The following is a 27,041-nucleotide window of genomic DNA, read 5'->3' as shown; positions in this document are numbered from 1 at the left end:
GCATTTAAACCCCGGAAAAATTATAGCAGAAGAAAATCTTTAAAAAGCTAATGAATCCCTGAAATGGAAATGCTTGGCAGTGTTGCTGAATAACAATTAAGTGGCATGCATATGGACACTAAACATTACCACTTCACAAGATATAAAAATTTCAAAAAAGCCACTATGAGTACAAAACCTGATTTAAAGCTTAGTGGTCATAACTCATCTTTTCCATTTCTCAACTCCTGTTTACCACAGAAGCGCCTCAGCAGCCCATCTTCCGCATTCACACTTGCAAACTCCAAGATATACTTTTATTATCCATGTGTCAGCCAAGTATCCCAGCTCCTACTTTCCAACTGAATCATTTCACACCTACTTTTGGATTATTCAGAAAAACAAATGCATATCAATTACAGTATGCCGTTAAAATGACAGCAACTGGTGACAGCAGTCCCAAAATATGTTTTTGCAGACACTGGGAATGTATGTTTATGCATACTATACTGCAACCTACTTTCAGCTTGTGAGTACAGCACTCTTTAGTGCCACCCTCAAACCCATAACACTGTCCTTTACAATAGGGAGGATCATGTTAAGACAGTATTAATTGCATCTCACATTATTCATCCAAAAAACTACCTTTGAGCTGATCATCTGGGTTCTGCAGGTCCATAAAGACAGATCCAGAAGGTAACTCACCTCACCCTCCTTGAGCCATTGATCCAGCATAGCCCAAGAGACCTCAGTGGGTCCCTCTTGTCTATAGAGGCTTGATTATGGAACAGTTGCTTAACTTTTCTATGAATAAAGTTAAATGTGGTCCCTACCACTGGCTGTGATACATCACTTTGAAACTATTCATCATAATTACCAAATGGTGGTAAAAACATAACACAGAGATAAGGAAATTAGTTGCCTGTAAGTGTGACATTTCCAAACATGGAAAATAAATGAAGATGCATTTAAAGTCCAACATTCCTTCACAATTCTCCTTATCTTATTCAATCACAGGAACTTTACTGTTTTGTAATAATTTTGTAATTTGTGTTTTAAAATAAACAATTACCTAAATTAAAAATGGCATGTTCTGCATGTTGAGTGGGTTCATTTTCTTCAGAGAAGTACACATATCTCTTGTCAAACTGATTTTGGTAACAGTTATCAGATACCAGGATCAGTCACTGAGGAAAAACCTGCTGCCAACACATCCAAGAGGCTTTTCTAGAGGCAACAAAATAAATGCATATAGTTTTAAACAGACTCAGATTTCAGTGACAAACACTGGTATATAATGAATAAGAACCACAAAGGTTATAGCAATGCAAAGGAGTGACACCTGCTCAGTCTCTGCCCTCTGGTCACTCCTGCCCCCTGCAGATCCACTAGAAAATGCCAAGCAGAAGTCTCGTGTAGGAATGTGCCCCCTGTTGACAGAGTGACAAAACTATCCTTTGTCTCCTTAAAAAGGAAAAAAGCCCAGAAGTTTCTTTCCTCAATTAGCGAAAAAGGCACCTCATAGGACCTGGGGGACTTCACCTCAAACTTCAGGAGAGCCAATTGGACAGAAGCCAAAAAGTCCTGCCTGTGCAATTAACTAGAAAAAGAAGAGAACAAAGAAACTAATTGCTTTTGTGAGGTCTTCTACCAGGAGCAAGAACCTCTTGCACATGGCTCGGTTTTTCTCTCTAAAGAGTTTTGTTATTTTGCCTTTTAATAAAACTTTTTTGTTTCCAACACTACCACAGAAGCCATCCTGCTGATTTTATGCCTTCTAAGGTAGCTGAGCTATCTTGGGTGTGAAATAGATTTCCAAGAGCTTAGGAGACCTGGCTGAGGAGACCAATATTTCAGCCTTGTGCACAGTAGAGTGATGGACAGAACATGGCCAGGACTGCCCCAGCCATCTTCCAAGGAGCGGACGGGGACAATACAATGCTCCAGCATCATCCTTCATTTCCCTCAGGCACTTTCTGCCACACTGGGTGGGTGTTCCAAGGAACTTCCTACTTGATCACTGTGGCATAAGACATGTATAAAACAAACAAAAGCTTTGTCTTCTGCATTTCTTAGCACTTTACACTAAGACAACATCTGTATTTTAGAACTCTTAATGTGTTCATCCATAAATCTTTAAATCTCTCAATGGGAAGAAAGAGAAAATAATGCTGAACACAAAACCACGTTCACTATGTACTGCCCTTTATGTTTCACTACAGCTTCTACTCAAACATCTAGGTCCACAAAATGCAGACTGAAGCCAAACACATAAAAGTGCATCCTCACATATTCAAATTCCTATGGGGTTTTGGTTTTGTCTTTTTTACACTGCATTTTTAAATCACAGTCTAACCAAGAGTAAACAGCTGACAAGTTTAATAAATTAACCTTGGAATCTACTACACTACACAGTCTCCTGTTAGCAAGTTTTACAATAGGTTATTTATTAGAAACCAAGGAGACATCACTCAGGAAATGCCTAAACAAAATTAAATGGGTTGTTTTCAAGAACATTTGTGTCAATTAATGTAATCACTCAATTTATTTCTTTGTAAAGAGTTGTTTCTCTAAGAGATGTGTATCTATACACAAGGAGAGAGCATGAATGTGTGCACACTGGGCGCACTGCCATGAGTTAATTAGGAATGGTTGCTGACATGCTCTTACTTGAGACTTTCACCACAACTGTGACAATAACAAAGAAAGGGAAAACAGACTTTCAATCTCCAAATTTGATCTTCTATATGCACAGTTACTTATATTTTAACAAAAAAATATGAAACATTCTCTGAGTTTTCAAAGATTTGCTAAGAACACAAACTGCTCATCAATTATTTAATGCTTTCAGAAGGTATACTGCGTAAGTTTTGGTTTTCAAGTTTCAGTCTGAATGCCCCAGGCAAGTTCAGGACTGCGCAGCTTCTCTCAAGAAGTGCAAAACAGCACATGTCACTGCTGAAGCTGATTTAACTTGACTTATGTTACTACAGTAGGTGACATATATGCCCCATCCCAGTGTCACCTGGAAAACACTGCCAGGGCTCTACTTCAGGCTGGCTTTCACATGGTGGGCTAGGAACCAGGTTGGCTGGGCTTGTTGTGATGGGCCACAGACATGTTGACATACCTCACAGCCTCCTTTCCTTTTCCTAATTTGAACAGCTAAAACACCAACTTAAACTGCTCTTTCAGTAAGAGGTGTGCTCAAAAGTGGCATTTTGTAGGCTGTAAGTAAATGAGGCTGATGAGGATGAATGGCAGCATCCATGGCATCTCAATCTAGTTTCATCATCTTTGCTCCCACTCCATAAACTGCAGAGGCAGCAATGTGGGCATTGGAATCTGCCAAGTACCTTCACCCAAGAGAAAGCACCTCCTTCTCTCACTTTCCCGAAGCCATGGCACAGGACACAGCAGTACTGGGATCTTCTATGCCCTTTTCTACTTTTGCCCAAGCCGCAGCTTAGAGTTCTGTACATCCATCCACAAGCACACCAAGCCCTGCTGCATGACACAGGTGGCAGCACTGGTTTCTAAGCCACCCCAGAGTCACCAAAGCCATGTCCCTTACTCCAGGCTGAATATATAGTCGAATATCCACTCCTCACCCCTCTATGTGGGAGAGTAACCTAAGGCTAAAATGCAGCACGCAAGCCAAAAGCAACACCTCCCAAAGCCTGGGATACAACAGTGCAACGTCTCCAGTGGAATTAAAGGATATGATAAACATTATTCTCATCTCCTCCAAACACTACCCAACTTTCCATGCCAAATTTATTTTGTCACATAAGACTACCTTGATCCAACTGCCAGTTCAGGGATTTTCCTTTTTTTTTTTTAATTAAAAAGAAATTTAAATAAGTTTATCTGGGCATGGAGAGGCTCCACCTGGTTTTACACACCTACGCAAGCCACGTGTTCAACTATTGCAGAAAAAGGCATTGAGAGTTTACAGAAGGTGTGTCTTGGTGTGAGTAGCAAAGCACACAGCAGCAAAGTGCTGATAACTGCCAGAATGGACAGATTATCTGGGGCAAGGCTGGAACACTTAAGTAGGTGAGTTCAGGATGCTGGCCTACACTTCCCCACCGCTTGTCCCAGCTCAGCAGCCTGGCTAAAAGCTCCCTAAATTATAGCTGCTGAAACAAACCATGTTAGAGAAAGCACACTTTTACAGACAGGCCACAACACTGAGATATGATCAAGTCTCTGGAAACAGAAGCTGGTTTGATTGTGAAACAGTTTTTCAGGTTATTTAATATTCTACAGAATGATTCTCCCAATGACAAGAAGGTACTGACAAGACTGACCGCCAAAAGATGTCTTAAGATTTCAGATAATAATGGGCTGTACTGCCTTGTATACAAACATTGTGAGAAGCAAGAAAGAAAAACACTAAGTCTGAAACAGAAGACAGTATTTGTTAAGAAGTTGGGGGTTGGGAAGGAGGTGGCACAGAAAGCAAATCTCTTTAAGACAGATTAAAATATATATTAAGAAATAAATGTCTAGAAAGATTAAGTAAGAGAATTTACTAAGTCTGTATCCTAAAATCCACAAATTTAGGAAATCCATAGAACCTCCTAATTCCAAATTGTTAGAGAAATACTACAGAATCTCCTAACTGACCCAGACTCTGGATGTTCAGATGAGAAGGAAATCCTGCATGTGACAGTGGGGAAACCCACTTGATTTTTATTTTATTTTGCTGAGCTGAAACAGTGGTTGCATTTTGCTCAAATGTTTTCACTTTTCTTCCAAGATAGTGAGATACACTTAACCTTTCCACAGAGACATACTATTTCCTACACCTATGTTCAAAAACTTACTTTAGTGTGAATAATTTGATTCACAAAAAGAAAAAATATTTTGCAAAGCTATAACAGAAAGAAGCTATTGTATTCATCACTACAAATAAGGTGTGGATGCACCTGATCCTTATAGACAATTGTTTAAATGAAAGCAGCTTTTGAATTTAAAAAAAAATCAATTTTTTCTTACTATCAATCACTGATCTAGAAACTTCCTGAATTTAAAAATTAAATCAGCTGAAACCAAGCAATAATCTAGATGTCAAAGGAAGTTGAGGAAGTCTACCAGAAGCTGGAAAGGAAAATGGTGAAAAATAATCATGTGAGCTCTTCTGGAAAATATTTGCTGGGGGTTGTTAAAAGCATAATGACAATGAAAAGTGACACATTTTTACAGATGACAGGAAACAAAAGTAGCAAGATATACTAAATATCAACGCAATAGTGGAAGCATTGCTTCATTTTGTACTGCTATAAAATGCAAGCATTTTTATTAAAAAATCAAAACAAAAAAACAAACAAAAAACCCCGAAACAAGCAAAAAAACCCCCAACTACAGTGAAGAATTATTTTTACCCCACTTAGTGTCCGAGGAAAGACTGAAATGTCCTAGAGAAACATAGCTTTGAAGGTCTAAAGCCTGTTTATATATGAAAGAAATCCTGCCAACTAACACTAAAGTAATGACTAAAAGGTATTATAATGAATATAGTTACTAGTAACCAATTACATATTTCCGAAAAGCTCAGAAATCGAACCAAAAAATCCTAACACCAAACAAGCGACCACAGTGTTCCAAAACTACTATACCAAACACACTCTTAAGTATTTAATGCAAAGCCTTAGCTTGCAAGAAGTCGTGCGCTGTGTCTCCTGATCAGACACAAAGCTGGGAACATCCGTGCCAAAGCCAGCTCTGGGCACAAGGTGCACCATCAGGTGATGGTTTAGAGGGAAGGGATGTGCCTGAAAGGTCAAGCTGCTGCAGCTCACCTCTTCAAAGGGTTCTATTTCCTATACACACTGCAAAAAAATAAAAAAAAAGTCAGTGCAGTTGTTTTTTTACCTTTAGGTAAGAGATGAAAGAGAAGCTCCTGGGTGAAGTCAGTCTTTCACTGTGAGCTGAGGAGGGAAACACTCAGCTGCTGCTGTGCCTTTTCCCAGAACAGGGTCAGGTTAAAACTCCTGGCTGGAGTAGCTGTGATTTTTAGAGTAGAAAAGGAATGAAAACCTAGTACCAAGGCTTATTCTTGGAACTTGCTAGCAAGATACTATCAGACAAACATCCTGGTATAATTTACTATTTACAGTCCCAGAAAAAAAAACAAACCATAGAAGAGAGACTTGGGGAGAATGAAATTCAATTATGGGAACAAACAGGAAAAACAGTCTTGAAAGACAAAACAATCTTAGCACAAGATTGTTTTGCTAAAGTCAAACATAATATTCCCCCAAAATAAATAAAATCATAGGCATAAATGGTAGTGGCAGAGGAATTTGAGCATTTGTGTAGATCTAGCTATCTATACAGAGACAGTTAAAGATATATGGACAGACACTTAAACATATACATAAAATCACACATATCAAAAAAAAATTCTATAAAGACTCTCTCCAAAACACAAAAGATTACCTAGAATTAAAGAACAAACCTCTAAAACTTTTTTTTTAAATAGCTGAAAAATACCATGCAGACCACATTCAATATTTTGGGGGCTTTTGTGGCTACGTAGGAAAGACCGGAAAGAATTAAAAATCCATTTCCTTGTGATCACAAGTAAAATGAGTCCCAAGGGCTAAATAAGGCTTCTACCATGAAAGAGAAAACATGAAATGCTGAGTCAGCACAAAAGTGCCTAGTCCTGACTCGCTCCTTTTGTACCAAGAGTCAGCTGAAAGGCAACTTGTGTGCTTTTACAGAAACTATCCCCAAAATAAGTGAGCAATGCATCCCTACTGTAATACAGAAAGAAAAGTAGAAAGCCTCAAATCTGAAACGATGCTTGAAAACAGCCCTTAATCTAAAAGAACTCATGTAGAAAAACTGGAAATGTAATTCTTACACATTGTAATAAGCTGTAAAAGGCTAAGAGAACGTATCAGTTGTCTGCCTAGCCCTACAGTCCTGTAAAACAAGCACACAAGGAGAAGCCCCACGGGACACATTGGAGACGTGTCGTTGCAGGGGAAGGAAGGCAGAGCAGCAGCAGCCAAACCCATGGCCCCAAGCCCATCACACCCACTTACAGGACATCAGCCCCAACAGGGCCCTCAGTAAGTTAAAGTCTGACAGAAGACACTTGCTGGTTTTAAATCTCCTATAATTGTTGCTCCCTTTATGAGTACAAATTCAAGAAATGAAGGGTAGATGTTGGGAAGACAAGGGGAGCCATCCAGACAACCTTACGATCAGGGGACAAAAATAGAAATAAATCAATGCGGCAGTGATGTTGCATTTAAAGAGGTCTTCAAATGTTATTGAAGCCTTCAAGGATGGAGATTCAATGTTGGACTAGACACCCCAAAGTTTACTTCCAACTTCCATCCTTCCCTGACCCTATGGCTTATTTCACTTCTAGCCTTGTGCAAACTGTATCATCACTTAATAACTTACATTCTTATCTATAAGATTCATCCAAATGGACATTTTTATAGATCATTGATACATAATGTTTATTTGCTTATATGTATACTTTCAATAAAACTAAACAATTCCTGTGTGATGAAACACATTATCAGTTGCTGATGTCAAGCTCAGACAGTTAAAGGAAGCAGAAATTGTCTAAAGGAAACAATTGTAGTTGTCAAGTTCTTTGGGTCTGTGGGTCAATAGAAACAGTATCAGTCATCACAAAAAGCAAGTTACAGTGGTGGGAACAAGAAGGAGTAACAACTTTCTGAATATTTTCATTGTCAGGAATATATTAGTAGGAGAAAGATCTATATTGCAAACCTCTTGGATTCATAGTCAAGTATCATCAATCAATACATTATTTGAGAGAGTAATCTCAGCCAAACTATTCTTCTCTTCCTGTACAGTATCACCAGACATAGATATTAGCAAATACCTGCCATGCTTCTGTTCCCACGGCAGGTCCAGGATGTACAACATGCTGCAGTAGGAAAAGATTTTTGGCACAAGTTTCTGACACAGCAACACCTTGTGCAATCATTTTGCATATCACATTTAACAGCTTACTGGCTCAGATACTTTCTATCTTATTAGCAAAACTCTAGTTTTCATTGGATTCAAATGTTTTCACTAATTCACACACAGAGAGTGGGTTCATTGATCAGTGTGAGAGGACATTAACATCAAAAGGAGCATTGGGGCATCCAGGTGGTGGTAATGTTTTCTCTGCTTCCCTTTTTTTCATATCTAAAGTTTCCAGATTGCCTTCACACACACAAGAATATGCTGAAACAGACCAAAAGCCCATAGATCAGAACAGAGTCTCCAAGCATAGTATCTGTCAATACCTCCTGAATATTTGATTTAAATTTTCTAGTGGATGAACTATGCTTTACAGGAAATGGATTTTCATAACAGGGAGGTGGCAGAATTTGGTTTATCCATTATCATGCATCAACCACGTATTGCAGGAATCCTGCAGGAGATACACTTCCAGAAGGCCACCTGTCTTTCAGGCTGAAGACCTGTAAATTAGTCATGTCTTTATGAAAGCCATGCTGTAAGTTGAACTGCATTAAGTCCAACACAGATTTCTGTGGGACTTTATCTTCATTCCTTAAAACAAACAAAAACCAAAACTAACCAAACAAAAAAAATGGAAAAAAAGCCCACCCCCCAAAAAAAACCCAAAACTGCTTTGCAACTTCTACTCAGTTATTTACAAATGCAAGGAATTTCCACATTATTTCACAGTTGTTTAATGAACTCATCAAGTAACAACGCACTTCTTTATCCATATAATTACGACCTTCAAAGAACTCATATAGATTTGTAAGACACGTCATCCTTGACAAAAGCCTTGTTGACTTTCTCAATAGATCATACCCTCCCATCTGTTACTAATTCTTTCCCTTACCACAGTTTGTAGATAACATGCCTGGAAAAGATCCAAGGATTGCCAGCACACAGTTCTCTGGTTCTCTTCTGGGACTCCACTAAAAAATAGTGCATTTGTCACCTTCTGGTCTTCTGGTACCAAAGCTGTCTCACTGATCACATCTAAAATTTAGCCTTTGTATGATTTTGGTGGACCGCTGAAGTCTAGTTGCCATCTACCATTACTACTTATTTCCCATCATTGGGGCCTCACCCATTAACAAAATGTTCATTAAAGGTCATAAATAGTCAAGCATTACCCATCTTAAAATAAAAAAAATAAAATATTTCCTCTGGACTTGAGATTTTGAACTGTATAACCTCTAATCTTGGAACTAAGTGCAATGCACTTTCTATGGCTGAGGGATTGGTAATAAGTTTGGGGTTTTTTTAATAATTATGGGGGGTTTTTTACTTCATTCTCTTATTCTCTTGCATGGTCTTCCTTCTTGAGAGAAGGAGTTAACACTTCATTGCAAAATTGGCTTTGGGAAAGTTTTTTACATTTGCATTTGTGTGAGTTGGAGAGATGCTCTGTGACATTTTTGCCATAATTTAGATTTAAGCATGCACAAAGGCATGAAGCACCTGCCAACAATACAATACAGTCCCCGCTTCAGAAGGCAATTATCTCTGAGATTATGTCACTGATGCTTCTGTGATTCTTTTGGTTTGGATATAATTTGTCATTTCAGCATCCATATATTCAAATCAAAAAGGGTCTGCTGTTGTAGCAAAATCTATTTAAATTATTTTCATTTCTAGAATAGTCACCCACACCCATCTATAATGTCTCCTATTCAACAACTGTGACCTTCAATTTCTTATAACACCCTGTCATAGAGAAATGGCAGAATTCCAAAATAACTCGTTGAAATTATTTAATTCTTCCCATGGAAATGAAATTTAAATGGTCCTTTTTGACCTATGGTCTACAGACTGCTGATAAGGGGGGAATAATAACTAAGTAAAACAAGCCTAGTGTCAGGCTTAAACTTATGATCAAAAGGCCTTGCATTTGCACTGCAACTTTTTGAAAGCCATCCTAAGAATCATGTTTTAGATTCAGCACTTGCAATTAGAGTTGGTGAAACATTGGGCAGGACACACAGGCGTGAGCTGAATGCACGGGAGAGTCAGAGCCCTGCTTTTTCTACAGCCTTTTTGCTACCATATCCTACAAACCTCTTGCAACAAAACAAACCAGCTGAAGCCAAGCTCAAGTGAAACAGAAGTGAGAAGTCAGGAGGAGCCGTGGCTCCATCCCAACCCCTGTGACAGCTAGCATATCCCCTTAATTGGCTGGCCCTTCCTCACCAGCTGGCAGCTCGCTCACAGGAGAGCCCAAGACGGTGCCACCCTGAGTGTTTGCGCAAGGGCACAACAGTCAGACCTGTTGTGCCACGCTGGCTTCACAGCTGCACTGAGCCATTGCCTGTAAACTTGAGCCACCTCATCGAACATTATCTAAGCCTTTGTTTGCAATTGCCTGTGCCATTATCTGCCGCTGGTGTCATAACTATACATGTAATTTGCAAATGGACCTTGTCCCAGCAACTATGCATCCCGGATCAAGCACAGTCCCACTTTAGAATACTGTTACCTACCTTTGTGAGCACCATTTCTAGCTCACTGCTGGTAAAACTGCTGATAAAACAATCTCCTTTAAACTGTGTGTCTTAAGACATTTGAATACAATGCACAGCTGAAATCTGGGAAGCGTAACATTTGTAAAGCTGGGAGTGACTGAAAAAGTATGTTGCTGCCCATGGTGACTGACCCAGGGGACAGCAACAGCAGAAGGGGAGAGCAGCAGGAGAAACACGGCAGAGCAGCGTAGCTTGAGGACTGAAAACACGCTACCAGGGCTGCCTGGGCAAACAACCTGTACAGGCACCACCAACACGCGACTTCGTACTGCCTTGTGTAGGCGCGGCAGCCTGGCAAAGTCACCACTCAACTTAACTCTTGAGAGCGAACGCTGTGATCCAAGAGCACTTGTGATGGGAAAGTTTCCAAAAGCCTCCACGCTCCTGAGCGAGAGGTACTTGAGAGAGACCCGACTACCCGGCGCTGACCGCTGCCAGCAGACACTCCAGTTTGCCGGAGGGGCTCTCTGAGCCACAGCAGCAGCAGCGGCAGGCACGGCTCCCCTGTCCCGGCCCCACCTGCCCTCGGCGGTACTCACAGCGGATGCCAGCGCTCGGGCAGGCGGCGGTGCAGCGAGATGCGGTCGCTCAGGTAGATGTTGATCTGGTGCCGGCGGATGCTCTCCTCCTGGCGGCGCTTCTCGGCCGGGCTCAGCTCCAGCCTCACCGCCTGGCCCAGCTCCCCCAGCGCCCCCGGGTCCAGGGCCGGCTTGGCGTACACCGGCCGCCGCAGCAGTTCCGAGTCGGGGGACGGCGGCTGCGGCGGGGCGCGGCGGGCGGCGTGGAGGGGCGGCGAGCCGTGCCGCCACACGAGGAAGCCGAGGGCGGCCAGCAGTCCCAGGGCGAGCAGCGCGCCCTCGCCCCGGCAGCCCCGGCCCCGCTTGCCCCAGCACATCCCGCGGCCGAGGCGGGCGGCCATGCCGAGCGGGCAGCGGCTGCCGTCTCACAGACACGGGCGCGCCTCCGTCCCGGGCAGACTCGGCGAAGTTCTCAGGACCTGCCCACGCCGCGACAGCCGCCCGCCGGCAGCGCAGCCCCGCCAGGAAGCCCGCACGGCTTCTCCGCCGCCGGCTCCTCCCTCCTCCCCGCCCCGCCGCCGGCCAGCCCGGAGGGGCGCGGCGCGGAAGAGCCGGGCTCGGGCGCTGCCGCGGGGCGGGAAGCGGCACCCCCGGGCAGGGAACCCGCCCCGCTTGTCCCCCAGGCGTGCTGCGCCCCTGCCGCCCGCCAACCACCTCCCCGGGAACGGTGCCCCTCGGTTTCCTGGTGGTCGGAAGGCTGCTTGGTCCCTGAGGGTTCCGCCACCTCAGGGAAGGCACAAGGCTCCAGCCTCCTCCGCGTTCACCTTGGGGACACAACCGGTGGAACCAGGGCTGGTGCTGACCCATCCCAGGGCAAGGAGGGAGTGGAAGCCATCCCGGTTCTGCCCGATCACACAGAGCTGGGATGCGGGGACGAGAGGGGCATGTTCCTTTTGCTGTCACTCTTCAAGGGAAAGGTGATCTGGTCGCCTTGAAGCTTGAGGGACCTTCATAACACTGGTAGCTGCATGGTGGATATGCCATTTTCCCAGCAAGGGAAAGATCTGCTGGCACTAAGCTGTCAGAGCCACAGCAAGCTGCTTTGGCCTCTGGAAGTGATTGGGATAGCCCCAAGACTCGCTGTCTGTGGACAGAAATTTTCAGAGTTGCAGGACAGCAAGGGAGGTTATTTCCCACAGAGGGACTAGGAAGAGCTTAGGGGTCAAACGGAGCAAATTGATAGGAAACCAGGCTTCATCCATTCTGCTGCCTGTAGGATAGCACGTGCTTCAGAAGAAGAGCAGAACACAGTCTAAGAAACTATAGGCATTAATGACAAGCTTTTTGGCTGAAGAAAGGAGTGTTCTTGGTTGAAAAAAGTCAACCAATGTGGCCTTATTGAGAGAAATCCAAAATACTAATGAAAATCCCAAGTTTATTATACACATAATAAGCAGTCCATTATATGGCTTGACAGAATCATGGAAGAAAAAAACAACAGTAGCACTAGTTAGAACTTTCAGATTTGCTTCATACTCAACAACATATCCATATTGATTGTTTTGCTTCAGCTCCTAACAGTATGAAGCCCCATCTGCCTGAACTTGTGATCTGGAGACCGTGAGATTACCTGAGAGTTCCTGATTTTGCTTTTGAAATACTTTAACATAAATGTAACATGACTGCATACAGTTTCTCTCTCACTCACGGTAGGGAACTGGAACTGGTTTTGAGGTGTAATTCGCTCCACGCATTTTCCATGTTCACTGCAACATCCTCTGCTGTTGGAGACCTGTCAAGATCAGCCCAGCAGAGGAGTTCGGTCATGCCCAGAGAGAGAACTTCAGTACACAGCACTGGGCAGTGCTCACCAGCACTACTGAGGAGTGAGTGAAACTAACACTAAGGAACAGAAAAAATTTCATCATTTTCAGGATCAGAGCATACAGCTATGAGCTCTTTCTGATTTTACATGATAATAAATATTGTATATTACAACAAATGTGGACTCAACTACTGTGGGGGCCATGCTCTGGACAGAAGGGTGCTGAAAATCAGTGACAGATTCAGATTTTGGCAAGCTAGTGTAAATCAAGTAATTTAGGTGGATTTGCAATGAATGTGTGTATAGACAGATTATTTCTTATGCAACTATGCAGCTAGTTATCACAGGAAATTACATAGGCATAAATCTAATTTCAATATGCTTTGTAGACAACTACTAAATATCAGTATGTTGGACATGAGAATTTACATTGCATGCTGTGTCTAGCAAACTTGGGGTCTGAAGAGTCAGGTGACACCAGTTATTGCATGCCCAGTGTTTGCTTTGCCTCCTTGCTCGCCATCTTTCTAAATGAAGGAAGCCTCATCCTGGAATGAATCAAAGGAGACGAGATCCTCCTGGACTCCCAAAAGAAGCTAACGAGGAGATTGGGAAGAGCAAAATGTAGGACTAAGAGTAAGAAAAAAAAACAAAACAAAAAAAAACCCAAGAAAAAAACAGAGAGTTCTGCTGCAGAGGTTCTAAAATATTAAATAAAAATTAATTAAAGAATCTGTATTTTATACAAGTATTTTAAGTATTAGAGAAATATGGGAAAAGCACAAGAACATGATCACATGACTAAAGTTCTGAAACAAAAAAATTGGGAAACAGAGAACTAAAAATTACAGAACTGCTCTCAGCAGTAATAATGCTCTTATGGCAAAGTAATGGGTGAAGACTTCCTGTGATGACCACTACAGTGGGAATTGAAAGTATTGCTAGTAAACAGTAGTTCACTGGGGATGACGTCCAAACACATAAACCAGAGGAAATTCATCAAGAGAAAGTACAGTAATGAAGCTAATATAAAAATCATAAAGAATCAATTATTTGCATTCACAAAGAAGTTTGTACAAGATGTAAAGAATATGAAGGTAAAACATGTTTTGTCAAACCTTTTCAAACATTTTTGGGTTGTAAATGTGATGGGAAGACTGAACATTCTGAGCTGAAATAGTTAAGGTGTAAAGAATTCTCTCTGAACATACAAAATAACCCCCTGCAGAAAAAAAAAATCTGCAATCAACAAGGCAAATGAATGAGTTTACTGCTAGCCATAAAACTTGTAGCAAAATTTTCATGGAAGAGTTCCTTTTAAGCCATGCTCTTGTTTCTTTCAGGTTGAATAACAACGAAAGTTAAAATAATTAGTTATGTTTTTTTAGTGTTTAGTGAGCTATAATTTCTATTGCTTCAGGAGTTTCAACCAAAGATAAGTAGAGTAACCAAACAAGTAATATAAAAACTCTAATTACTTATCTAGAAATATCTATTGTGTCCTTAGTTGTCCCAATTAAAACAGAAGATCAGTAGAATAATCAATGGCTTTGAAAAGTTTATTTTTAAAAAGAGAGAATTTTTTCTTCACCTCAAAAAGTATTCAAAATATTAATTAAACCTTTCAAAAAAGCACTAAGAGAAAAAGACTAACCACAACAATATGCAATTGTCCACAAGAATTCACATAATAGTTAATGTAATAGCTGAAATTAAGGGTGTATCTCTTGATCTCAGAAATATGTTTCAAATGCAGGTATTATTTAGTTCACCTAAAATACATAACCTTATTGAAGGACCAGGTTTACATATAGGGAATATGGAAAGAGGTAAGATAAGATGAACTATTTAACACCTGTATAGTTATTAAAAGGTATTCTTATTTTTAGTGATGACATATACACTACAGAAAAAACAGAGCTATTAAATTTTGCCAAATATTTAAAATTCACCTCATAGAAACTTTTCCTTATTTTTCTTTTGTGTGTAAAAAGCAAAAATCTAAAATGGAAATAGAGTGGGAAGACTGCATTTTCAATAAGTTAAAGAGCTTCCTAAATTCACACTTCCAGAGTAAAAATAAAGTATCAAATAATGTATTTCAGAATAAAGTTGCTAGTTCTAGAAAAAGCCAATGCTTACATAATCTAAAGAAAAAAAAATCAGAAGAATATGATAGGAAACATGATGTAGGAATACTTTGGACATAGATAGAAAATTTGCTTAAGGAGAGGAAGAATCATCCAAGCTATAAAACATACTCCCTGGAGATAGCATTGGACCTACAGGGTCATTGTTCACCATTGTTTTAACTGTGCATAAAATTGCACTGCCCTGCAACACCCCCCAGTTCTCACCTTGGCTGCTCTTTCTCCCCTTTATTAGCAAAAATATTTTTAAAATATTATTATTCAGCCTATTGTACTACCAGTGCCAAGATTTTTTTTTAATAAATGTGTTTGGATTGAAAGTCTCTATATTTGAGACAGCTGCACAGCACATGCAAAACACAAAATGAGCCGCACCCTGCTTCCCCAGGGCCAAAGGGCCCTCGGTGCTTCAGCAGGAACCCTGTTTTACAGGGAAGCTTTGGGTCAAGAGGGAAGCTGGGTGTATAGTCCAGAGGCAGAGAGATCAAGGAGTTGAGAAGAAGAACCCTAAAAATAAAACAGAATAAAAACACAGACTTGATGACTGAGATAAAAACTGTTGCCTATTTCAGGGATCTTCTATCAGGCTGATGAATGCTGTGAAATTCTCCTTGTGACAAGTCAATAAAATGAGGCAGCATTCAGTGGATTACTTGGGCAAGACCTCAGCTGCATCAGTTGGCAGATCTCTGTAGAACATATATGTGTGCACATGTACATGTGTATGTGTACCCATAGATAAATTACACACACAAAATGCCTGCTCAAAAGGTCACATACAAGCCAGGATGGACAGACAGACAGACAGAGACAGAACATGCATGTCAAAGCCATCAATCAATATATTTGCTTGCTGTAGGAATGTATTGCTTGCATATAATCTTTCTCTTAAGCTAAATAGCAAGCATGAACTGCAGGCAGTGGAAGAGATCAGGTACATAAAGGAAACCTAGGCCAGGAAGCTTAGCTATCAGAAAGTATTGGAACAAAATTGTAGTTCTGCTCACAAAGTATGGTATGGAAGATATGTTATGTTGGAAACCTGACTGATTTTTCACAGAGTTTCATGCAGACACAATGAATTAAAATTGAGTTGCAAATACTTTTTGAAAGTTTGTCAAAATTATGGCATATTCTGAAACAAATAAATGAAGTAAATTCCTCATAAAGGTAATGCAGCTGGTCATAGTAGACAAAGAGAAGACCACGATTAAAATTCTGAACCAAGAAGTCAAGCAGATATTATGTTATGAAATTAATCTATGTCACCCTACACTGTAGCTACTTATTACCATTTGGTTCTTAGTAATTTTATCAAGGTTGTTTCTGTTTCTATGCCTGAAAGGACCACAGTTAACATACATAAGTCCAGTGATACTGGAGAAGCATTTCCTTTTCTGTGATGGTATTTCTAATATATGTGTCTTCCTTTTCATTAAGGTAGAGATAAGTGTCTTCACGCAAAAGATTTATTAAAAAATTCAGTTTTCTTTTTCTCAGAAGTATGACTTTCTTGTGATTCACATCAATAAGATTTTACAGCAGAAAATAATCTTTTACCTCTTAAATTGCCATGGAAAAAAGCCATCATACTTGGGGATTTGAGATGCCACCATCCTTACGCTTTGATAATTCAGATTATGAGTGAGTCAGCTATTTCTAGTTTCATAGATTTCTTTGGAACAGATTGCTTGACTACTTGCATTTCTACATTTCTGAGAGGCTTTTGATTATGATGGCATTTTTACAGTTTTCCATATTACATGATCCTGAATTACATATGAGGTAGAGATTTGCTCAAGTGTCATGGAATGGGTCCAAATATATTACATCCTATTACTACTGTAAGAGCTGCGGAATTTTTTGTTACCTGGCCAGTTTGTAGTTTTTCATCATTGTACATTTGCCATATTATACTTACTTTACTAGTTCCACAGGTACATTACATGCTCTAATGGTTTCCTAGGCTTTGTTTGACAAATGCTTAGTTCCGAGTCTTGAAGAACAATGACTCTAAGTAATTTATACCTTTCATTTCACATTATATGATGAGTAACATCAATAAAGCTTGTATCTCCTTGCTGGTGTTGCTGGTGTTTTGAGATCATCAGCAGTGGAGAAGTTACATTAGAGAAGTTTCACAGATGTTGATTCCTGACATGTGTACTTCTGCCTTATCTGTTCTGCCTGTTTTGGTGGGCCTGTTCTGTTCCTTGCACTTTCCTCATCTTTATTTGAAATTAATTTCTTCATTCATTAGGGTTTTTTCTGTCATTCAAAATTATTTTAACCTTGGAGCAATCTAACATTGACCTATACAAATTACCACAGAACTGATGTAAATGAATTTCTTGTCAAGAGCAATGCATTTTTCACTGACTGGATAAAGATGCAGTTTGGACAAATCTTCTGAACAATTAAAACACAGTCTGCACTTGAGAATCTTGGTTTTATTTTGTCCCATCTTATCTTCCAACCTCAGTTTTCTCCATTATCTTATCCTAATGAACTGTTTGAAAGGTTTAGGTTGTTCTTTCATTGGTGAAGAAATCAAGTCCTGTATGTTCCTAAGATCTTGGTACTGTGTCATCCAGGAGAATATTCCATAGAACTTTATTAATTTCAGAAGAAATTTGATTATTTTTCCTTGCCTTGATCGTCAGTCAGTGACAGAAATCCCTGAGTGATCATACCAGTATAAATGCCTAGGATGTCAACTGAAGATGATGGCCATCGATAACAGCAGCAGAATTCAGGACAAATCATTTTCCCTCTCATTTTTTAAACCCCATCAAATATCTCCTATGTCTTATAAACTTCTTAAAATAAGTGTTGCATCTTTTGCTGATAGGTTTCTAATTCCATTCATGATATTTTTGTCTGGAGTTTCAAACCATTAGTACAAATTGATAGCATAACCATCAGTTACATAACATAAAGTTGTAGGATCAACATGTTGAGTAGCTTATCTCAAAGATAAACTGGAGTGATCCTGTCACTAATTTGACTATATCCAAGCATGCACTTTGATATGGTAAGTATGACCCAATTTTCTTTAATCATGAATAATGTATTGCATTAATCATTCTTGCCATTACCTTCTTCCAGGCTCTGAAATCTTACAAAGAGTGATTTGCACCATCCAGCTTTATTGACAACAGCAAGCTTCTCATACTGTTATAATGCAAGGATGGCTGTAGGCTGTTTTGGCTAGACCAAAATTCTCCTTAGCCATGCGTCTTCATTCTTCATGGCCACTGTAAGCTTCTTTATGCTTAAGAAAATTAAATATAAATGTAGGTGACACATACTTAAATATTCTACATGAGTTAAATATTCTACATGCTATCTATAATGAAAGAAGTATCCCTGAATACATGCCCTGTCCAGGAAATTGTTCTCTTATTTCTGTAATGATAAATATGCAATTTTTTTTTTGCTATGAATGGTACTTTCCCAAAGGAAAAGTGTCCATAACCTCAGCCAAGACTCTTGTTTGCTGTAGATTTTCTCCAAGTGTAATAAGTTTGGCCCTTTGCCATGATGATCTGGCAATCTGGATTTGCCAGTGTCTCAGAGCCAAAACGCTGTATAACTTGGAAGATAAGAATGCCACTGCCTAAAACCAGGGGATTGCTACATTTTAGTGGCATTTGATAGTTTTATACTCCTTTTAAGTTTTCCTAGTCTTCTCAAACCCTCCACCCTATAGCAAGCGCCCTGTCCTGCCATTGAAGTCACTGATTTTCATAGAAAATTACCTATCTGAATTTACAAATAGGGACACAACACAATATCCTTGAGTGACCAAGTTCAAGATTTTTCTTTTCTTTTTTGCTTTGCTTTAATGTTGTAAAATCAGTTTAACCTAGAAAAGATTTCAGGATTTGCTGGGCGGCTGAAACTGAAGAGAAGATGCACAAGAAATTCACATTTTATGCACAAAGATTTTAAACTGAAAGACTAATCAGCGCTGTCAGGAGATGGGAAATAGGTGTTTGTAGAGGAAAAGACTGAATTTCGAATCCTGTATCTCATTGAAGAGAGAGACCGCTTTGGAGCTAAAGGAGACACAAAGTAGAACGGTGCAAGGCTGAAGGATCAGGTACACGGAGCGAGGCTGACAGAGGGACCGCGCCAGGCTGTAGGAAGTCGCGTTGTGAAGCAAGAAGGGATTGTTGTGTCAGGTGAAAATAAGCCCCACAGCGAAGGCGTGCTGCCATGACCCCGGGCAGAGAGACACGTAATGCGGAGACACTTAATTGTGGGGCAGTCAGTAACGGCGCGGAACGGCTGTAGCCCAGAGCGCAGAAATCCCTGGCGAAAGGGGCAGGAGCCGTGAGGACACAGGCGCTGTATGGCGAGGCGAGGGGACACCACTGGGGCTGCCAGCGGGGCAGGAGAGGGGCCGAGATCCCCGGCCCAGGCTGGGATAACCCTCACCGGCTCCAAGGAGCTCGGCCCAGCCCGGCTCCCCCTCCGCGCCGTGAGAAAGCGGCCGGGGCGCTGCGGCCGCCCTGGGCCGGCCTCCTCCTGCCAGCCGAGTCCCCTCCTCCCCGCTGCCTTCCCGGCGGCGGAGGGGCGGTCGCGGGCGGCTGAGCCGCTCGGGGCCCGGCAGCGCTGCCCATGGGGGAGAGCGGGGTGCCCCCTCAGGTCCAGCTCTTCCTCCGCGCCTGCGAGCAGGGCGACTGCGAGACCGCCCGACGCCTCTTGGGGCTGCCCGGCGGCGGCGGCGGCGACCCCGCGGCCCCTTCCTCCTCTTCGTGCGGCCCCGAGGAGACGGCGGCAGAGCCCCGCGGCGAAGCGTCGTCCCCGCCGAGCCCCGCCGTGCCCGTGGACTGCACGGACGAGGCCGGCAACACGGGGCTGCAGTTCGCCGCGGCGGGGGGGCACGAGCAGCTGGTGCGCTTCCTGCTGCGGAAGGGCGCCTCGGTGCAGAGCAGGAACCACTACGGATGGAGCCCCCTCATGCAAGCGGCCAGGTACGGGGGAGAGGGAGGGAGGGATCAGGGCCGAGGTGCGGGTCTCCCACCGCCATCCCGCTTCGCCGCGGAGCGTCGGCCTAGTCGGCGGCAGCACCGGGGCGGGGAAGGGAGGGAGGGCCGCCGGGGCTCTGCCTTCCCCGCCCCTGGGCTGCCGCGGGCGCTCGGCTCCCTCGCTCTCCGAACCGCGGTCCCCGGGCCGAGGGAGGGCGCCGGGGAGCTCCGGGCGAGCCAGCGTGGGAGAGAGGCCGGGCGCCATGATGAAGGCCGCAGTGGGTTGGTGCCAGCGGAGCCCTGCGTTGTTCCGGGGGATCGGAGTGGTCCTGTTCCCGTCCCTGGGCGGGGGCGAGGAGCGGCTGTCCCGTGTAGAATTGGCTAAGTGTTATCCTGGAGCATTAGAAACTTTACATGTTGAGAATGTGGTATTTGAAGCAGTGTATGCTATTCCTTGGTTTAGCCAGCGCAAAATTGGAGCTAACGTGAACACGAAACACTGCTTTCCTCTGTGACAATAGGTATATGCACGTAGCCTTACTTAATTTTGCATGGGTTTTTTTTTTGGTTTCTTTTTTTTTTTTTTCCATCTGTGTGTGTCTTACTTGCTGAAAACTACGTCTGATGTAAAACATACTGAAGCGAACTGAAACAATTAATTTCCCTTAGCTTGCCCATGTTTGCCTAGGTGACTTGCCGGAGGACAGGGAAAATCATTGCTGAGGGTCTTTAATGACAAAACGCTTGTTTTGTGCATCACTGATGCTGTCCTATGCGTAACACACTGCTGGGCAGTGGGAGGTTCCTGTGTTGCTAATGCTGGGGTTGGTGCTTGTCTTCATTCCTACAAGCACACCTTGGGCTCACAGGCGTGTTTTGCAGGGTTGGAGGGCATTGCTGTCCTGTGATAACTGAATGCTTAATCAAGAGAATGTGTTTTGTTATTCTGGTGGTATTTTGTTTTGGTTTTTTTCTGTTTTTTTTGGGGGGGGCGGGGGAGTTTTTGTTTGTTTGTTTGTATTTGTTTGGGTTTTTTGTTGGCTGGTTGGTTTTTTAAAAATTTCATAACTTCAGAATACTAGGAAGAAAATAATCTGTTTCAAAGTCAACATTTCTCTTTTCAAATAATGGCCACAGAAAGTTCCCAAAGAATGAGTCACACAGCTGGTTTCCCAGTAAGAACAGGAAGACAAGGTTCAACAATCTGGTTATTTTATGAAGGTTTAAAGAAAAGGAAAAAAGTTGCAGAAACAGATTTTTTTTTCCCCTTAATGAATACCATACGCTCATTCCCTAAAAACAATAAAGTCAGATGACTAAAACCCTCTCACTGATTTCAAGAAATTACTGGCTGACATTTGAAAAGTACTGTATATATTGTTGAAAAGCGTAAACTAGAAGAGCATTTTTCTCTTTTTAATGGATAACCAGAAAGGAAGCCCAGTGTTTGTACAAAGGTAGGCTTCAGACTTAGGTAGCTGTTTAATTTTCTGGCTGTGATTAGCTGTATTGCAGTTGGACAGGAGGTAGCATATATGCATAAAATTAACAGTTTGCAGGGGTTGCAGGCTCTACTGAGGTGATGCAGTGAAGGGTACAGGGTAGATTTAGGGAGTACACAAGCTCCAGAGGCTTCCTCCTGCAACCGTATCCTCTCTGGAAAGAAACAAAGGATTTTGAGGCTGTGGTTGCTTTAAGTGGTTAGTAGCATTCTCTGAGGTTTCCTCGACTAAAGTTTGCTTTGCTGTAATGTACAAAAGTTGCCTTCAGGGTCAGAGTTGGGTTGTGCTAAGCACAACATGCATGAGCATGCAGTAGTGCATGATGCCTGCAACACGAGCACAACGCACACATCTTGTCAAGGTATTATATTTATTAAAATATGGGATTGCCATTTTCTCACTGATAATTGGTGGGTTGGGGGTGTGGCTTGCCTGATTGCCTTTTGCTTACTGACAAACTAGCAGAGCCTCTGATAGCCAAGTGATACCAAAACTAGGTTGCTGGTAAAACTGGTGTCAGTGTTCAGTACTCTGACCAAGTTCTTGTAGATATTCCACACAAAGAGAGTTTGGTGCCATATTTCTTTATTGGCAGATACTTAATATTACACAGGGTTTTAATTTAGCCTTGTAATATAGCAGTCTCTTGAAATCATAGCACAAGCCTGACATAGCAACTGCAACAGACAGTCAAATCACAAGACACCATGGCACACCCATTACCAGTCCCTGTATGCTCATCATCACAGTGCTGGGTGTTGGAAGGAATGGGTTAAAAACCTCAAGACTTTTGAGGAGGATTGTAAATCACTTAAGTGACCTTGCAGCTAGGAATAATTCTTGGTAAGTCTTGTGTGAACTGCTGGCCATTGGTCCTTTAGCATGAACTGGTAAATGATGCCTGCTTCTCCACTTCTGTATCTCTGCCTGTACGTTCCTTTGGGGATCCCCAGGTTCACGAGGTAACAAATAAATTTACTCTTTGCATTCTACCTAAGTGAATTTGTGGTTGTTCTGTCTGCCTGCTTTTGTCAACTTACACAGTGGGTATCCCCAATTATCAGGAAGGAATACCTCGCTGGAAGCCAACTCAAACACCTTACTTTTTTAAAATTTATTTTCATTTCATTTTGGTGCTCAGTGTTGGGCTGAACTGTGTTGATGCTTCCCACCCATGCTGGTCTGTCTGACTGAGGAGCAGAGTAATTTCCATTTATTGTTTTTGGGAAGGCCGTTCACATGGCCAGTTGTCCCACTCTGCTGGTAAGCCATTTCTCTTAAAGACCCTCTCTGGTCCCCTTGGTGTTGAGGGAAGTTGTCCAGTTGATAAAATGGTGTTTTTCTTCCTTAGTTAGCACTGACTCTGCAGTATTTACTCCAGTTGTTCAATAGTAATGGCAGTACTTAATAAAGATCTCTGGAAACAAACTGGCATTGATCTATTAATGTGATACAGCTGTGGAAAAAGAGGATGAAAGTGACACTGGTTTATGGAAGTTGTGAGTTGGTGCCCTGCAGCAGAAAATGAGGCTGGCACTTTGCTGGTTTAAGCAGACCATCCTCTTCAATAGGTGCCTGCTTTATGAGCATGGTCACTGGTGCATGTGGAATGGTTTAGTTTACAGCCCTCAGCTGATGACTGGTCTCTTCCAGCAAGGTGCCCATTGTCACATTCAGAGATGTTTGTATGATCCCTCACAGTGTATGTATTAGTTAATTGGCAAATTTGGTAATGAAGTTTCCTAGGTTCAGAGTATGTTGGTTCTTGCAGTCCAAGGTGTTAATTCTCCCTTTTGTCTCTTTCTTCCAAGGTTTGGACATCTAAGCGTGGCCCACATCTTGCTGGAGAATGGTGCTGATCTCAATGCACAGAACAAGTTAGGAGCCAGTGTCCTCACAATGGCCTCCAGAGGTGGTCATGTCAGCATGGTGAAATTGTTGCTGGAATCTGGAGCTTTTGTGGACAATTATGACCATTTTAGCACAAATGTACTTAACAGCAGCAGAGATGACCTTCCTGATATCACTCCACTGATGGCAGCTGCTCAGCATGGACATGAGGCAGTGGTGCATCTGTTGCTAGACTGGGGAGCTGATTGTAACTACACTATAAAGACTATGGGCTGGAGCCCTTTAATGCTGGCAGCCGTTAGTGGAAAGGTGAGCTTGGCACAGCAGCTCATGGAGAAAGGTGCCAATCCTGATCACTTGAATGTACTACATAAAACACCTTTTGAAATCTCTGTTGGCTTCAAACACAAAGACATGAAGGAGTATTTGGAATCTCTCACAACGATTAGGCCTCAGGCAGGTATGGAATGTTATTTTTTTTGTTTCACTTTAGAAATTGAGGAGTTTATTATGTATGGGCATGATGTTCTTTGTAATTTGCAGCTGGATTTTGAAAATGTTGGAGTAGGCACACCTACTTCAGCTGAGGTACAAGTGCCCAACTTCAGCAATTTTTTTCCATATTAGCAGGATAAGATTCCTGTCTGTATGTGGCTGTTTTGGGGACACTTTTCAAGATATTTATGCAAGCCAGCATTGGGAAGTGTACTGCTTTGTACTGCTTGCTATAAAAGATAAGGATGTGGCTAGCTCTAGAAAGATCATTTTCCACTGCCATATGGACATGTCCAAAACTGTTGTCTACATTTTGTGTCATTTCTGCAGGACAAGCTTCCCTTGTATTTGAAGAAGTAAGAACAAAAATCAAACGTGTTTCTGCTGTAGAGAAGGTGTGAACTCAGATATTGACTTAGAGGTTAAGTAGGAACTGTAGAGCTTTCATCCAGCCATGCTGCCAGGCAGGACTGATTCATTGTAGATGTTTGCTCATGACCTTGAGGAACAGACATCAGTTGCTTAAAGTACACAGGATCTGAGATCCATGGAATTCACTGGTGTCCATGTGTTTGCATGTACTGGATGTATGTATGTTCAGGCAGAGTTGGCCTCAGCTTAAAGTATCGAAGGATTCTACTTAAGTGAGAAGACTGGACTTGCTTTAAAGCAGATTGATGTTTGTCACCTCTGCTGAGGCGGAATTTCCATCATCAGGAGGTAGTAACTCATTTGGGTAGAGAGGGGAGTAAAAACATTATTCTTGCACACAAATTTCTGCATTGGTTTTTGACCATACTTCAAGTCTCCTCTAGTGCTGGAGTCTTGAATATCCTGTGAAGAAGAAAGATCATTTTTGTTGTATGGAAGACAGGAAAGAAGGAACTTTTCTTCTGATCCATTGCCATACATAGGGTGAATTGCTTCCTAGGAGAAAGCAGCTCTCTTCCCACAGCTATCCTCAGTAGCAAATTTACTACCTGGAATGGCTTGAGCGTTACGTGCCTTCTGTCCCTGTCCTTACTTAGGCTTACCCAGATCACAGTCTTTCCTGAAGTGGTCAAGCTGGAGAAGGATGGTCATTCTCGGACGTCCCGGATAGCTATCCAACACCGCTAGCAGTAGGGGAGCACTATCCCGATCGCCGTGGTTCGGGACAGCCCCTAGGGCAAACGCTCTGTGCTATGACAGCAGCGCTACCTTGTGGTAGGACGTGGCTTGGCTTACGGCTACAGTCAGCAGAAAAAGAAGAGAGCGCTCTCCAGCTGCGGTGAATCCAGGTTTATTGAGTCCCAGAGGAACCGACAACGGAAGAAAGAGAGGGGGAAGTTGCAACAGCTTATAAGGAGGGAGGGAAACAGGGGAGGAGTCAGTCCTTGGGCAAATAGAGTTTTAGAGGGGAGTGCGATACAAAAGATTGACTTAGGCAAAACCCCAATGGGGATAACTTGAGGGTGGGGCCCTGGCCCCTGAACCAATCACTTGATGCTCTAGCTGGAATTTTCTAGAGAGTTCTAGAGAGAAGGGTGGGAACGCTGAGTGACGGACAGGGCGCTGGGGAGGGATTTGAGAAAGAATACATTAGTCTCCAAGACAACTGGGGAGGAGTTGGGATAACTGGCAGCACAGGGGAGGGAAGGGAGTACCAGGGCAGAACCATTACATGACAGGGGGGAACAGAACAGTCCAACTTATACAGACACAACACAACACTTTCCTTCTGTCATCTTCTCATGGTCTCCTGCTCCCTGAAGCTGCCTCTCCTCCAGGGTTTTCACATGACAAGAATGGAGCCTGGTCCTTTCCTAAACTAGTCTTTTTAAATCTGTTTTACAGTGGTGAGCTCATACACACAGTTCCTTCTATAAGAGCAGTTTCTGAATCAGGAGAAAATGTAGGACCCATCACTCTTTCCTGGTCTTAAAATAAGAGTTTCTTGGAGTATTTTGGGCTTTTCAGCAACTGCTTTTGTTCAGCATATTAAGGTGACTTCCTTTGAAGTAAAGCTGTGAACATAAACCTTTTCTGTATTTCATAAAAATGCCAGAATTGGGCTCACGAAATCTCTCAGTGTCTCCTTGTTTTCCATAACATTTTGTTACCCCATTGATTCTGTAGTAATAATTTGTCAGTAATAATTGGGAAGATAGAGGATGGTATTTTCTGACCTGAGTGGAAGGTGAAAAATATGTCACTATTTTTTCCTCATCTTATATAGTGTCAGGATTTTCAAAGCACTGTTAAGCCATGTAAAAAGAATGATTCTTCACTCAAAATATTACAATTTGTAATAATTACAGTTCTTATTATGGGGATGATTTCTTATTATGGGGATGATTATCTGAGAGCTGAAGACTATTAATTCACAAGTAATAAGTTGCATAGTTAAATTGACACTATTATTTTTGTGACCTTTACAAATTAACCTGGAAATACTCAAGAGGAAATAAAACTGGAGCAGCTTGTAAAACTCCTTTTGAGTCACCTTTTAAAATAATCCCATACAATTTGAGTATTCACTGTTGTAAAGGTGATTTTACCAGATCACAAAGCCATACTGTAATTCTTTAGTGGACATTTTAGATTTCCAGGCAGGAAAAAAAGAGTTTCCAAATACAATTTCCTGATGGAGAATGGAAATTGAAAAGCCTGTACCGGTGCCTTATTATAGTTTCTAGCTTTAGCTCTGCTCAGAGAGCTATACAGGTGATTCATTCTTCCCAAAGGTAATACAGAATTTGTCAATACTTTCTTTGTTCTTACTAAATATATGCCTAAACATATGTTTTATAGTACTTGAATTTTTTAATCCTTTTTTGTATAAAAATTCTACTAGAGATTTTTGCTATTTTTTGATTGCTAATAGAAATGTTTATATTTCTTTCAGATGCAGAAAAGAGGCAACCTGATGTCTTTCATGCTTTGAAAATGGGTAAGTACTGTCATGATTCTTCCACCCTGTCTAGTTTTTCTAATTTCAGAGCATGTCTGTTTGCTAGTGTGGGAAACATGATTTTTCTGTTCCTGCTCTTCACATGTGAGCTACCAAAACATCTTCCTGGGAAAACCTGAAGTCTGTTAGATTTTTAGAGTGACCATGTGCCCTTCTTGTACCCTGTGATTTTTGAGATTTACAGATGTTAGTGCTGGGTCAGAAGAAGTAGCACAGGAGGGGCCAAATGAATACTGGTCAGCACATTGGGTTTTGGCTTT

The 27,041-nt window shown here is 42.1% G+C and overlaps 2 protein-coding genes across 3 annotated transcripts in view; one reads left to right on the top strand and one right to left on the bottom strand.

Annotated features, from left to right (window-relative positions):
- GALNT12 (polypeptide N-acetylgalactosaminyltransferase 12) overlaps positions 1 to 11,563 on the bottom strand; it is a 47,909-nt gene extending 36,346 nt beyond the window's left edge. The window contains exon 1 of the mRNA XM_030971371.1: positions 11,051 to 11,563. Coding sequence (XP_030827231.1) covers positions 11,051 to 11,430 — 380 coding nt within the window. The 5' untranslated portion in view covers positions 11,431 to 11,563. The remainder of the gene's footprint in view (positions 1 to 11,050) is intronic.
- Positions 11,564 to 19,387: 7,824 nt separating this feature from the next.
- The window catches only part of ANKS6 (ankyrin repeat and sterile alpha motif domain containing 6), a 42,576-nt gene continuing 34,922 nt past the window's right edge, over positions 19,388 to 27,041 (top strand). The window contains exons 1-3 of one of the 2 annotated variants that reach the window (XM_030971507.1): positions 19,388 to 19,986; positions 23,294 to 23,793; positions 26,716 to 26,760. In XM_030971507.1, the coding sequence (XP_030827367.1) occupies positions 19,631 to 19,986; positions 23,294 to 23,793; positions 26,716 to 26,760 (901 nt within the window). In that variant the 5' untranslated portion in view covers positions 19,388 to 19,630. Of the gene's footprint in view, positions 19,987 to 20,038; positions 20,502 to 23,293; positions 23,794 to 26,715; positions 26,761 to 27,041 lie in introns of those variants that run through there. The other variant, XM_030971508.1, reaches the window with a different exon arrangement.

The sequence above is a fragment of the Camarhynchus parvulus genome, chromosome 2 (assembly GCF_901933205.1).
Source record: "Camarhynchus parvulus chromosome 2, STF_HiC, whole genome shotgun sequence".
Lineage (NCBI taxonomy): Eukaryota > Metazoa > Chordata > Aves > Passeriformes > Thraupidae > Camarhynchus > Camarhynchus parvulus.
This window is presented reverse-complemented; position numbering and strand designations above follow the sequence as displayed.